We start from the raw sequence: 15,036 nt of genomic DNA on the forward strand, positions 1-15,036 counted from the left end.
GCGTTGCGACGCCAGGCGTCGGTTTTGCCATATACTCGCAGGCATGCACCGCGCTGCATTACTTTCACGCATGCGCGTTTCAGCACGTCCAGTGTCCTTCCGTCACGAAAAGAGGGAGACGCAGTGTTGTCTGGGTAACGCATCGGCGCGAATTTCACGCCGGTTGCCGTCGGCCGGCGCCGACGGACGCTGGTCGCGCCGGTCGCGCCTAGCGTCAGACTATAGAGTGCTCGCGTTTTGCTAACGCATCGTCGCTGTGCCAAGCGTGCGCGCGGGTCAACGCTACATTGGAGTATGTTATGCCCTTCATGATGCGCTCGCGGACGTTTTGCTAGCTCCACATATACCAGATTTGGTATTACGTGACATCAATGAATGACTAAATATATGACTGGTGCAAATATGATAATCCTGACACGCGTACCATGTAAGAACACGACAACATACCACGCTAATAGCGTGCTCGCAGCCATTTTTCTAGCTTCACATATACTAAATTTGGCATCACGTGACGTGAATAAATGAAGAAGGTAAACGACACATCCAAACTTGATAATCATGACACGGAAGTCATGTACGGCACCATTTACCTTCACCTCGTGGCGTTGTGCTGATCTTGAAGTGACATATCAACCTTTTTTATTCGTGCTTCGCATATGATTGTTTTCCACTGTACGTGAAATCTGCCAATTTTAATTAATTTATTTATTTATTCATTCATTTATTTATTGCTCATTTACAATACTACCAGTGCCTACAGAGACCATAGCAGATGCCGACTATATAAAGGTACTACGAATGCTCATTATAGCAACAAATCGGCAACATGGAAGAAAAAGTGATATCAACTTTGCTCTTCATAATCGGGCATCTTACACCACATAATATATAAACGAAATAAAAGTGCATATGAAACGGGAATCGTACATTACAAGCTGTGTAAACGACTACACACACGATGTAGAAGTGCATGCTTCTTTCATGGACATATCGCTCTCTTTGACGACGCCATGATGTTTCACATTTCGAGGCAAATACGGTGATATCTAACGTTTGTTACTCGATTGTATTGACTTCTTTACAGAATATAAAATTTTTATTTGAGAAACTGCAATGCCGAATTTTGCACAATACTGACTGAATCATATGGCGTTCGTGCGCATTGCAAATCTTTAAAAAAAAAGCTGTATGTTGATCAACCTTAACTGGGAGATTCAATCTACACGAACCAAAGGCCTGTGATTGACGGGTATTACTATTCTTGTTTCAAGGCGTTGAGTAAAAGGGTGGGCAAGTTGTCTAAGTTTTAAGTGTGTTAGACGGAACCAGTCGGGCAAAGTGAAAAATCATTGCAGCCTGACTGGAGTGGTTTTTGTTTACATAACAGAGATTTAACATATCCATGTAAGCACACATCGCATGTGGCCTATGGCACTAATGTCTCGTCAATGAAGACTTCTATAAGCCACTTTGTTTTCTCCTATCACGTAAGTGCCAACAGACAGACCAATCGGTCGACTGACAAATAAACTCGATACTCTACCAGGCAAGGTAGAAGTTTCACTCTAATACACTTACAGTGTTCACTGAACAAATGAAAAAAACGTGTATCTCTTTGCAACAAGCGGACATGTGACCAGCCTGGCACGCAAGCCGTGGTTCCCTTCAAAACTTCGCTACTCAGTACGGAGCATCCTCCGTCTGCGTCGATGTGGTTGTCGCTTTCAATGGCGGAGCTGTAGAAAGTGACCGTTGGTCTGTGCAAAGCGAGCATGAAACTGTCCCTGTCATGATGATGATGATGATGATGATGGTGATGATGATGATAGCCTAAACGAATGGATCTCACCCACTTTAGAGGATTGGCCAAGAAATGATTATTTAGATAGTGGAACACAAATTACTTTTAAATCTACTGAATTTTTTTTAGTTTAGAACAAACCAAATTTCACTAATTTAGAGATTTGCACTCAAAACCGCCTTGATTCGATTAAGAATCTTTGTACAGCAGAACAGATATCCCGATGACAATGACCTAATGGGGAGGCTTCCCATGTAGAGAATATTAGAAATAATGAAATCCAATCTAATTTGATGAAAAGCAGCTTTAAGAACGTTTTTCCTCAGTGACTTGAAGCGAGTACACGATAAAAAATAATGTTTGATTGTTTCATCCTTGTTACAAAATGAGCGAAAAGGAGAAGGTGCCAGACCAGCTCTATGCATGTAGTAATTTAGTTTTGGCACTCTACAGCATAATTTCGTAAAAATAACTTCTTTGCGTGTTGACTAGAACTTCGTATACACCAAGGGATCAAAAGGTGTCGATATTCGTTTAGGTGAATGGTTAATGTTTTCAAGAGTCTTCAATTACGGCACGCCTTCGAAATTTGTCTTGTATTATGAGTGTTGATGTGGGAATAATTGAAAGTACCGGAGCACTAAGAGCGGCTTTCGCCACAGCGCCCGCCATTTCATTCATTTTTATTTTTTTTGTGTCCAGGAACCCAGATCAATCGAATTAAAGTTATATGAGTTGGGACCAGAAAATTAAACGTGCGTGATACATACGAGTCGTTATTGGAGGTGAGTTCCGAACACAGAGGTAACGAATCGGTGACTAGGGACACACTTGAGGCTGGCGGGCTGAGTTTTCCTAATGCCATAATTACCGCTATAAATTCCGCCAAAAATACTGACAAGAAATTGGGTAGTCTCAGTGAAAGAGACCATTTGAAGGTTTCGGAGAAAATGCCAACGCCATATTTCTCTTCAGATTGCGAGGCATCTGTAGCTATGATATTTATTACTTTTATCTCTTCTAAATACTGCTGCAGAAGGCCATTTAACAAACGTGTCGACACATTTTTTGCATGATTTGGATGTATATCGTCAAACATTATTTCGAGATTGCACCTTGCATTGCTGATGAAAGGGTTTTCATACAGGTTAACATCTAATAGACCAACGAGTGATTGTACGTATCCCACCTGTGGATTCTGAAACCGAAGTCAATAAGATAGAAAAAACAACGCTGGCTACTGCATCAAAAATATTTAGTTTTATAGGGCCCTCATGAAGCTTCGAAAATGTTTGCACCATTAGTATTCTAAATCTGCAAAAAAAAGGGCAAATTTGCCTCTAAGTACAGGACATTATTAGCGACGAATGACGGTAATACAAGACATAGCCTTAGGGCATCTTTTTCCAGGAGTACCAGTGGCCGCAATTTAGAAGCTGGAGCACCCGAATATAAAACACATCCATATTCCAAAACGAGGCATATTTTCATTTTGTATATCATAATTTGCGAATCTCTCCGCACCCCCCATCGACTGTTGCATAGCCTTCGTAGGACTCCTAGCGCCCTTACTCCTTTCTTGGCTATGCATAGAATGTGTAAATGCTAAAGGAGCTTGCTATCATAAATAACTCGCAGATATATTACGAAGTCCTCTTGCGGTATATTCTGCAGGTTGCAAGTTAACCTGATAATAACTGGGTTATACAAAAGGAAAGAATAATTTCGCTTTTTTAATATTAAGACATAAATGACTAGCCTTTCACAATTTTTAAATGGCACACAAATGCGATTGTAAGAGAGTATATAATGAATGTGTATTCGTATCTGAAGTGAAAAAGGCTATGTCGTCTGCATAAACATATGTGTATACTCCATCATCACTGGGAATGGTGCTTAGTAATATATTAAAAAGAAGAGGTGAAGTAACTGCTCCCTGTGGAACTCCTCGTGACTGCGAATGTATATTTGAAGAATGACCTTTTTAGTGAGCAATAGAACACCCTTCTACTTAAACAATTCACTAAACCACTTCACCATGCAGTTATAGATGGCGTGATATTTTAATTGATCCGATAATATTCTATATTCTACACTATCGTAGGCTTTTGAGATGTCCAATGTTACCAGGGCTGCTACTTGTCTGTGATGGCGCACTAGTTAAATTCGGCTCTCCAAGTCCACATAGGCATGCCGAATAGAGCATCCAGGTCTAAAACTAATTTGGAAGGGGCCCAGAATTTATGTGTTTTCTACTAATTTAATGAGACGCGCATAAAAGATTATTTCTACTAATTCAACTACATTGGAAGTTAGCGCAATGAGTCTAACATTGTCCAGGGTGTATCCTGTGCAGTTAATTTTAAAAAAACAGATTTATTTTAGCAGTTTTCCAACTATAAAGAATCCATGAGCATTTCATAGAATGGTTAATTATAGTTAATGAAATATCAGAAGCCTCATTGAAAAAGTTTTTTAACATTTTTGAAGTGATTCCGTCACCGCCTGGAACAGAATTTAAAAGCCCTTGGATAGCCATGCACGAGCTGGCCATGGGCAGCTCAGCCTTTGATACCTCACTGAAATCATTACTCTGTGTTATACGTTTAGTGCAAGGAGATAGGAAAGATGAGAATCAGTTTTCTAGACCATTCGCTATATTGCTTAGCATTTGTTTGATTTCTTCGTCAGTTAAAACTGATGAATCTATGTTCGAGCTAGAAAGGATTTTTAGGAGATATTTGAAAAGTGCACTCTTATTTTTGGCTTTTGATAAAAAATCATAATGTTTAGTTCTGTACGCTTCTTTTGCTTTAGATATCGTGTTTTTGAATAGAGTTCAGTAGAATTTATATTCGCTTCAATTTCTCGGGCACTAGTCATGTAGTAAGCTTTTCCAGGCTGATTTCCTTCCCTTATAATCTCGTGAACAAGCCGCATTCCACCAAGTGTTGAACGAATCATCTTTCTTTGATTAAACAATAAATTCCGTCTCTTCTAGAAGTTTCTAAACATCACAAATTTTCTTAAATTTTTGTTCTTCAGAAGCACCAGATAGTGAAGAAATAGTTGACACCAAGTAATTTTTGAATATGCTGTAATTTATGAAAGTATTAGTTTTCCCAGCAGTGAATGTTACTGGAGAAACGATATCATAAAAATAAAGGAAGATTGTCACTATTTGTAGCACTATCAATGGTCGACCAGGAAGACACAGAGAGACTACTTCTAGAAAATGCGAGATCAATTGTAGAGCAGGTTAGACCTCTCGCAAATGTGTAGGCGCCGGAGTTCTTGCAAGGGAAGTTTTTGTCTAATGGTCTGTTCCATAGCCGGTTACCACAGGAATCTGTCTTTGAACACTGTAAATTATGATGCGAATTGAAGTCCCCAGAAATCAATATATCACGCCCGCAAATATTTAGAGCCATGTCAAAATGGCGAGTACATTTAACACCGTTAGGGAAGTAAGTGTTTATAATACATATTGGAAAACATCCGGCAAGGACTAGCTCTGCAGTTCAAATTTCACAGTCTTGATCCATACATTTAAAAATTATTTTCGCCTTATGACATATTTTACCCAAAATCAATGTGATTAGACCTCCGCCTCTAGTAGGTTGGTCCAATCGAAAGCACCTGTAAGATTTTAAATGAAATGACCTTTCCCTAGTTAACCAAGTTTCTTGTAGTAATATTATATCTGGATTGAATTTATTTACAAGGCAAAATAAGTCTACGGAAGCTGCAAAAATGGAACGGCAGTTCAACTGAAGTACTTTCAATGATCCTATGGTGAAGAGAATGCAGCAGTCGAAATTGCTTTCTTTAGTATACTTTGTTTTAAAATTGCATTTGGCTGACTTTTCTTTGATTTAGATTGAGGAAGAGAGGGTAAGTCCTCGCTAACGGACGACATCGCTCTTTTTTGAGTCCTAGCAGTATGTTCTGCGTCTGTCATTTCCATGTCGTGGATGGGCTGGTTTTCAGAAAGAGGGGTAAAAGGTGAACTCGTTGACGTAATTTCACACTCGAGGATGGGCATCTGATGTCTTTTCTATTTAATACACTGTGTTGGTTTCGGATTTAAGGATACAGCGCCCTGACCAATAGACTAAATAACGGATTTTTTTTTCAAAATAGCCTGCGAAATACTCTCTCCCAGGTTTGCTAAGAGTTGGTCCATTGCCTTCACTACTCTATTTTGCACAGCTGCTTCAATGATTCCCGAAAGAAATTGATCTGGGATGACATCATGTTTAGCAGCAACTCCTGCATGTCCAAATGTCCTTTCTTTCACAGTGATTGTCGCTTCTTTCCAAGGACATCTCCGTTTATCTATTATTTCCAGAATCTGTATTTATTGGACACAAGCTGAACAATCGGAATATTCAGCGGCGTGATCCCCACCACACAGACAACATCGCTCATCTTTAGAGGTGCAATCACTTTTGGCGTGGTCTTCCCCACATTTGAAGCATCGTGGGGCTGATTTACATCCGCCTACACTGTGACCAAGTCGCCAGCAATTTTGACACTGAAGTGGGCGCGGTGCTGGTTGACCCACTCTAAATACCAGTGGCCATACCTTAACACTGTCGAAATTTGGGCTTGTTGGTGCATCGTGACGACTGAAAATAGCGCTAAAAACACGAGGACACAAGAAGAGGACACACAGCACAGGCGCTAACTTCCAACATAATGTTTATTACCACCGCACGCTCGCCTATATCACAAAAAAATATCACATGACATGAAAGAGGCACACAAAAAATTAATTTCTTAGAAAATACAATTCTTTATCACTAAGCGTAAGAGAGGGAGTGCTGACGCACTAAGACCCCAGTGAAGCGATAGCCTCAGCCTCAATAATCTCTCTAGTAAGCTTATCGAACATTCTCTTGATAACTGTGCATGCATTGAATATCGGCGCGCAGCCGCAGGATTTACAATGTATGGCCAACCAACTCCCCTGACCGTTTTTCACATTATTACAATGTTCTCTTAATCGATCATTAAGACAACGGCCCGTCTGTCCAATGTACTCTTTACCACAAGAAAGCGGGATGCGATAAACAACGCATATGATGCAGGGGACATAAACAGTTCGATGCTTCTTACTACACCCTTTGGGTTTTTCGTCACGGTTATGAAGGCCACAAAGGCTGACCAACTTCTTGGGAGCCGAAAAGACAACCCTAACTTCAGAGCGCTTAGCTAATTTCTTTAGGTTGTGCGATATCTTGTGAAAATACGGTATGACGACTAGGTGCTTCGGTTTCTCGGCATCACGACTCGCTGTACATCCTGGGTTGCGAAGCGTACAAAGCAAGCCTTCTGCAACTGAAGTTTGGACGTGCATAGGATAACCTGCTTTCAACAAACGGTCTGACTGATTATGAAAACTATTGGCGATTTCGTGCTCACAAGATTTGCTTAAAGCATGACGAAAACAATGACTGATAATGCCTCTTTTCACTAGTTTAGAGTGAGCTGATTGGTAAGGAAGGACCGGTTTGTTCGTACGTGGTTGGTAAGCCCAACATATGCGGTTAGGATGAAAGGTGAAGAGGACATCGAGGAATTTTATGGCATTGCTCTCAGGCAGTTCGTGTGTGAGAGTCAAGGGTTTAAAACACTCCGAAAAATGTGAAATTATTTTTGCCAAACCTGCCTCGTCCGCCATACCTTAATCTCTGAAGAGCATGTTGTACCCGCAAAAGTGGCAATGACTGACTCAGTAGGCGTCCGGGTCTTGTCAACTACTATACTACAGCGGTAGGCTGCAATGACACCAGCTGTCGATAACTTCTCTAGTATTTGTTGCGCAGTTAGACTTGCATTGACACCTCTTGTGATTCCCTTGGTGCAGGTGAGGTGAGCAGAAATGAATGCACTCACCGGAGTTATCGCGAACATAGTGCATCTGAGTAAATCAGCAACACATGCCTGGTTTGGCTACCTGCACACAATACCTCCTCGACCGAACTGTCTAACATCTGTTATCGTCTGGTATAACAGAGTGGGAGGATTCCTGGATGGTCTGAGGGTTGTTCAGACGAACAGAGCCTCCGCTGGAAGTTACCAAGGTGACCGGGATGCTGGTGACTCCGCTGCGTAAGAAAACATCCAAAGGTAGGTCATTGGACGGGAGAGATTATGAGAGATGCCGTAGTGGAGGGCTCCGGAAATTTCGACCACCTGGGGTTCTTTACGTGCACCCAAATCTGAGCTCATGGGCCTACAGCATTTTTGCCGCCATCGAAAATGCAGCCGCCGCAGCTGGCATTTGATCCCATGCCCTGCAGGTCAGCAGCCGAGTACCTTAGCCACTAGATCACCGCGGCGGGGCACCATCAGTTTCTTACGCTTCTATAACTTCACGCGTTAGCTTATGCTATGCTCTCCCTATTTCCAAGCACTGCGTCCGAAAGCGATTCGCAAGTGCCACTCGGCGTTTGTCGTGCGTATACTTCCATTGTCCCCGTTGATATGTGTGCTGTGGCGTTTCATGATGCATTACCAAGGAGCTCACCAAGCCATCGTCGTGCTGCTGCTGCTGCTGGTGATGATGCCTTCAAATATGGCTCGAGAGAAACTGAGAGAAAGAGAAAGAAAGAGATAACCAAATCAAAAGACACACGAACATAAAAAAAAACAAGGCCGGCCGTCCACTTGCACGCCTCCTTCAGGCTTGCAACAACCAGTGCGAGGCTGCCTTGATTTGTCGCGAAAATTGCAGCTCTATCCTCAGCAATTTCGATTGGTTGAATAATTCATTTTAACTTGCTGGAAACATACAGGAAATGATAGGTGTTTTATTTCGGGTCTATGTATCGATTCCTACCCCCACGGCCTTGTTAATGTGCATCTCATTTTCGTAATGCACGCGTTTTCGCACTCACGCCTCCTCAGCTTCGAATATCACCGAACACGCCACATTGCACTTCTCAGCGGAATGACAAAGTGACTGGGTCACCTAAGCGGTGGCAATTTAGCGTGCACTTGCTAGATTCTAGGCACAACAACAGCGAAAAAAAAATAATAATTACCTAACACATTTGAAACGCCTATGGGTAACATAAATGACTATGAAGTGCAGCACTAAGTTATATTGATCGGATGCTTTTATTTTTTTACTCATGATTCTGGCTCCATTTCACTGAGTGCTTACCGAAGGCGTTTGCCTCGTTTTTCGCGGACATTGTAAACAGTATATCCCACAATGATCCTGCTAGAAATCGGCCTGAATGACTTGTTTCTTGGATGATTGTTAGTTTGCGCGTGATTGTGCTATTTACTTCTGCAAGCTACGTGCATTAGTATTATCCACGACTACCTCATGCTGCATATGAAAAAATGTCCACTGGAGGTGCGTGCCAGGTGTGTCGTGAGGCCAAGCAATCTTTGGTAACCTTTAAAGAATGGTTGTTACCTCTTAAGAAACAGTCCTGTTGTGTGCATGGTGGCAAATTGCATGTGTTTCCACCTGCCAACCCAATGGTAACGCTCAGTGCGTGTGTAGTCGATAGATCGAACGAATTTTCAACCTATTTGTGACGTGCGTAGCACTATTACAGTGCTTTGATGGTAAGTTGGGAACCATGTAGAGAGATCCTTCGTCCTACAGTGGGCATAACGTGAACTGACAAACCACGACAGTGAGGGTAATGATAAATAGCAGCAATAATGTAAAAAAAAAAACTTGTGAAGTGCGCAAAGTAGTTAACGACAGAACGGGATGAAACCCTTGGCAACAATATCAACGGTTGTTAGTTCGCGCAATCTTCTTTTTTATTTTACGCGCACGCACCTACGTTAGCAGGCATCGATTCAGCCTTGGACTGTGGCAATTCTGTTGAACTATTCCGTTATGCACAATTTGATGTCTAATTTTAATTCTGATAACACTTAGATTAATGCGAAAAAGTAATTACTACAAAGACTTTTCGAGCGCCAAATTTTTCTATCATTTTTTTTTTTTTACATTTCTACTCTAAAAACTGCCCCTTTGAAAAGTTTCGTTCATTTTATCAAGCTGCAAAATGCTTGGCTACTCTGGCACCGTGGGTGTAAGCCAGATAGGTGAACAACAACAACTACGACAGCAACAGCATTCATTTTCGTGTGGTGCTTGAGGTGATTGTTTATAAAGTAGGAGCTTTCCGGTTAGCCCTTCTTCGATATCTTCCGGGTACAATCTCATTGTACAAACCAGCTGCGACAGGTTAACGCGTACTTGTACCGAAGTAATAACAATCTATCACCTTACTGAGGTACGTAGACAGAAAATTACGGAGTTGGGAGTTGGCCTCGACAACTACTGAGATTATTAAGATGTTGCCTCTAGGCATCCCGCATGTAATCCAAACTACCGGGTTAGCTCATAAAAACAACCTGTCACTGCCCTGGTGACGCAATTCGCAATAGCACTCCGTTTAACGCGACTTAATTATTCATTGCGAAATACGCCAGCAGCCCATAGGCACAGGTTGTTTGTCGCTTGGGCGGCCATCGCTCCCGTGCACGACCGGGAACACCCGAGAGGATTTAGCAGAGAGAGAGCACCAAGCATAGTCGGCGGAGAGGAAGGGACGTAAGCACGAAACCCTTTCCGCATCTGTCGCAAGCAATGCTGACTGCAAATGCGAGCGCGTCGTTTCGGCACCACGTGCACGCGTGGTGTACGGCTGAGGAAACTTTCCGGCCTTGAGGACGTCCAGTTTCTAGCCGACCTTGTGCGTCGTTCTCCTCGCCAACCAACGCTACACAGCGCTGCTCGGCGTCTATGGCAGCGTTCACGCTGTCGCAGCTTTTTTTTTTTTCTACCCCGCCTCCTCCGATCGCGCGCGGGGGCCCGTATTGAGCCGTTTTTCCTCGGTCGGTAAACGTGCGCGCGCTCCTTTAGAAAAAGCCGGCCACCCCCCCACCATCGAAAGGCTGCTCCGTCTCACAATATTTCCAAATGGCCGCCTCGACGCCGCGCGTTTCTAGGTGACCGCCAACGTGCCGGTTGCCAAAATGTGCCCGCCGTGATATTCGACTCCTTTAGGGGGGCCATTGAGCCCGCGTCTGATCGTGCATCTGCCGGCCGGCCGGCCTCGGTTTGAGAGGCCGAGCGTGTGTTTTCCTCTGTGCTGCGTCCAGTAGCTGCCGAAGATATGTGTCCCGCAAAAACCGCACTCGCCGCGTGTGCGTGGTTGATGTGCGTGACAGTTGTTCTGTGCCGAGCCGACAGTGCTTCGGACGACAACGCCCAAAATCGGATTATTGTCGCAGAACACGGAACAACGGGACAAACACGGGGACGGTGGATTCGTGAGGCGCTTTACAACGATATCCCGGAGTACGGCTTGTCATATCTTCAGGTGCGTAATGTGACGGCTAATTTGTCTCCAAAACTTACACGGCCCCATGTTTCGCTTGCGACCCGGACGAGCGATCTCGCAGACACCTATGGTGCTATTTGGAGCACTGCTTCAACTAAGGTGACTCGTCTCACTTCGCAGGAGTACGGAGGTTCCTACGACAAGCGGACACCTCTCGGAGTCGGCCGGCGGAGGAGGGCGTTGGACTTGGACGACGAACCCCGCGCTGTGTGGAGCGACCCCGAAGGCGCCCTGACCAGGACGGCCGAGTGGTTTGTGCGCAAGCTGTGGACGCCTATGCAGGAATTGGCCGGCAGTGGCGCTCTGTCTTCCAAGTGTGTGTCCGGCCTGCTGGCCGTCTACGGCGGAGTCCGCAGAGGACAGCTGTGGGCGTTGAAGTGTAAGTGATCATGAGGACAGCCAGTTTGACTTGATTGATCTAGAGAGTGCGTAGCGAGAGTATGTTGCCTTTCGGGTAGTGCGCTATCAAGTGATTTGTTTATTAAAAAGTGTCTATATATTCAAAAGCCAGAGCTGGCTGTAGTTAATGAACTTCTGAACAACTCGGCTAAGCTGCTGCCTAAAGGGAAAAAAAAACTACTACTCTTCTTTCAAACAATTGTTTTTAATCCTACTATAGGCCGTCAACAAGGAGAAATCTACCCCTCATCATCTCTATGATCCCACTTTCATGAATCCATACTGACCTTGCAATCTATCTTAGCAAAAGCAGGGAATATTTCATACAACCCAGTTGTTTGCAATATATCGGGCGGCGGTTCAGAGTTACAATTATCTAGCATTGAGGCGTCGCGCTATCATTGCATGGTAGCGGAGCGAAAAGTCGTAGACCCATAAACAAAGGGTTGATCGAGGACTCGAAGCTAGGCAGTTTATTTTAAGCAGCATATAGTAACTAATCGGTTTGTGTAAGGGCAGTTCTGCCAACTGGTATGCGCCCGCGAAAGAAGACCACAAAAAACACATGGTGTGATTGCACGAGAGCCCGGGCTCTCTTTGCGGGCCTTGCACTGGTTTTCGATGCGGCAATTCTTTATTACGATTTAATTGAATAAATAAACTTCATCGCAATTGGAGGTGTCACGGGGTATCGATCCCGATACCTCTCGCATGAAAAAAAAAAGAATTTATTTTTTTCGTAACGCTGCAGAACCAGCGGCTATACGAGGACAAGAAAGTAACGACAAAAAAAAACGATGTATTGTGAGATAACGTGAGCACGTTTTGGATTATTGGCTAATTCAAACAGTACTATGAAAACTAATTCTATAGAATACGCGTAGGTATTTATTCTTGTTCTAGTTCATATTGGCTCTGTTCTTATTAGACACGAGGCAGTTGCCTTACTATTCAGTGTCAATGTATTTCAACGCAGAAAAGAGCCTCACTCAGACTGCTGCATTTTCAATTTTCTCAATGTTAAATGTTTCGGTCATCTCTGAATACATCGTTTCTCACTGTAACAAAACGCTTAATGCAAGGGAAATCCGCCTATGTATACATCGTACTGAAAGCTGTCACTCTCTGATTTGTCAAACACGTTGTTTAAAGTCCACTTTGCTCCTGTCCACCGAACACCGCGTTAAGCAAAAAAGAAGAGGCAACGACTAGCTTTCGAGGACATTGTCAAAATGTCTGATACCGTTTCCTTATGATTTCCAATGCGAAAGCGCGTAGCAGGGACAGAAGTGGGGAAGCGGGGGGTGCCAAGTGTGCGAAACCAAAGCCTTCAGCTGTAACGGCTCTTCGCCCGAAGGTACCCAGCTGTAACGGCTTTTCGCCCGAAGTGGCGAAGTCGGTTATTGATAATATCTGTTTACTGCGATCAATATGCAAATAAGGCCTGTTCGCAGGAAAAGCGACGGCAGTGCCTTAAAGCGGCTGTAAAGGGCTTAGAAACTCTGTCGGCACGTGCCGCTTACCGGCCGGATATTTGTGTTTCGTTTTAACCAAGAAATCGCTTGTTTCTTAGGTTATCTCTTAGGAGGTTCTGCCCACGTGAGCTGCGAAAGGCTTAGCGAGAAGATATGCCGAGTGTAGGTACTGTTGCTAAGAGGATTCTAAGTTCTCGTTTTTGTATCCTATTTCGCCTAGCTTAACATGTATTCCACATAGACGGTGGCTGGCATCGATTCCTCTTAATTGATTCCACTTGTCGATTGAGAACACGCTTTATTTCGCAAAGATGACCAGAAGGTATGTCCAAAGGTATATTGAATTAAAAAATGAAATCAGGCTACGCATAATAAATATCTTTTCAGAGCGTTATCATAACCAACCTTGCTATCACAGCTTAATGTAACTATTTGGAATGGAAACGAAGGTCAGATTTCTGTTTGAATATCATGGCTAACATTTCCCGTTCACGTCAGTGTTCTGTGAGGAATCTGAATCTGTTCTTGCACATTTTGGCTAGAATGTTACGACGAAATCGTTGTGTTCTCTAGATTTTGTGGACTAGAATGCAATGTAAATAATTTTAGCGACAAACAATTGCGTATGCCCTAGCACAGTGACGTAGCCAAGGCGTGACACAGGGGGCTCGTGCCCCCAGCTGCTCATGGGGCTGCTCATCAGCTGCATGCTCATGGGGCTTTGCGCCATCTCTATGAGGAGGGAACCCTTCCGCTGGCAGAAAATATAAAGCGGGTGTGACGCAATAGCTGGTGAACAAGTGATGTCATTTTGTGTCTATTAGTGCGAATTTTGATCTCAAATAACTTTTCATAGGCCGATCGCTAAGAACTTGCGCTAAGGCGATCCCCGGTGAGTCATCCACGAGTGCACTGCAAGTCAACGTCAGGAAATGTAATACAGACTCATGACTAAATAGTTATGGTTAAGTGTACTACCATTCACTTTGCCTCGGTCATACAATGAAACTTATTTTACAAACTTTTATTAGCCGTTCGTGGAATCTTCCGCCGAACGATTAAGGCAACGAACAGCCTAGCAGAATATAAGCGTGGCTTATTTGTTTCGCCCACTGGTTCTTTAGCGTGTACAAAGCTTGTGATCTGTTTTAACAAAAATGAATGACGCCTAATCAAGCCAAAATTATGACATTTTATTTTCATTCAATGCTCGCAATAACTCAAATTTATTACACTGCACAAAATGGTAATAAGAACAAAAAATGTGTGGACACCCTATATGGTATGTTTTTTGTTCTTTTTGCGTTATGCTCCAATAAATTACCACTACGTATGCGAAGGAAGACATGCGAATTGTGCGGTAATGAAGAATTTGGCAATCTGCTCATTGATAACGCAAATAGTAGGCACTGCATGCTCTAGAAGGAAACCGCGGGCTGCTGAAATACTGATGAATGAAAGTTCAGTGAGCAGGACATTTCTAACCATTGTCCTTGTTTCTTATATAGAAGACATGGGTCACCAGGCAGACGTTTGTCGCTACGGCATCCTTGTACAGCCCATCGTTTCCGCAGCTACCGACGAACTCGGCAGTAAATGTAATTCTCATCGTTCCGTTTCCCGTTGGACACTGCACTAAAGACTTTCACCCACGTTAAAATGCATCTAACGATTTCGCGCGCCCCGCCGCGGTGGTCCAGTGGCTTAGGTACTCGGCTGCTGACCCGGAGGTCGCGGGTTCAAATCCCGGCTGCGGCGGCTGCATTTCCGATGGAGGCGGAAATGTTGTAGGCCCGTGTGCTCAGATTTGGGTGCACGTTAAAGAACCCCAGGTGGTCGAAATTTCCGGAGCCCTCCACTACGGCGTCTCTCATAATCATATGGTGGTTTTGGGACGTTAAACCCCACATATCAATCAACGATTTCGCGCACAACAGGAACGCAAGCAAACGCAGAACACTAAAACACGTGA

The 15,036-nt window shown here is 43.7% G+C and overlaps 1 protein-coding gene across 1 annotated transcript in view; it reads left to right on the forward strand.

Annotated features, from left to right (window-relative positions):
* Positions 1-10,819: 10,819 nt before the first annotated feature.
* LOC119170644 (nose resistant to fluoxetine protein 6) overlaps positions 10,820-15,036 on the forward strand; it is an 87,138-nt gene continuing 82,921 nt past the window's right edge. The window contains exons 1-2 of the mRNA XM_075890471.1: positions 10,820-11,169; positions 11,311-11,569. Coding sequence (XP_075746586.1) covers positions 10,963-11,169; positions 11,311-11,569 — 466 coding nt within the window. The 5' untranslated portion in view covers positions 10,820-10,962. The remainder of the gene's footprint in view (positions 11,170-11,310; positions 11,570-15,036) is intronic.

This window comes from Rhipicephalus microplus, chromosome 3 (genome assembly GCF_043290135.1).
Source record: "Rhipicephalus microplus isolate Deutch F79 chromosome 3, USDA_Rmic, whole genome shotgun sequence".
In the NCBI taxonomy this organism is placed as follows: Eukaryota; Metazoa; Arthropoda; class Arachnida; order Ixodida; family Ixodidae; genus Rhipicephalus; species Rhipicephalus microplus.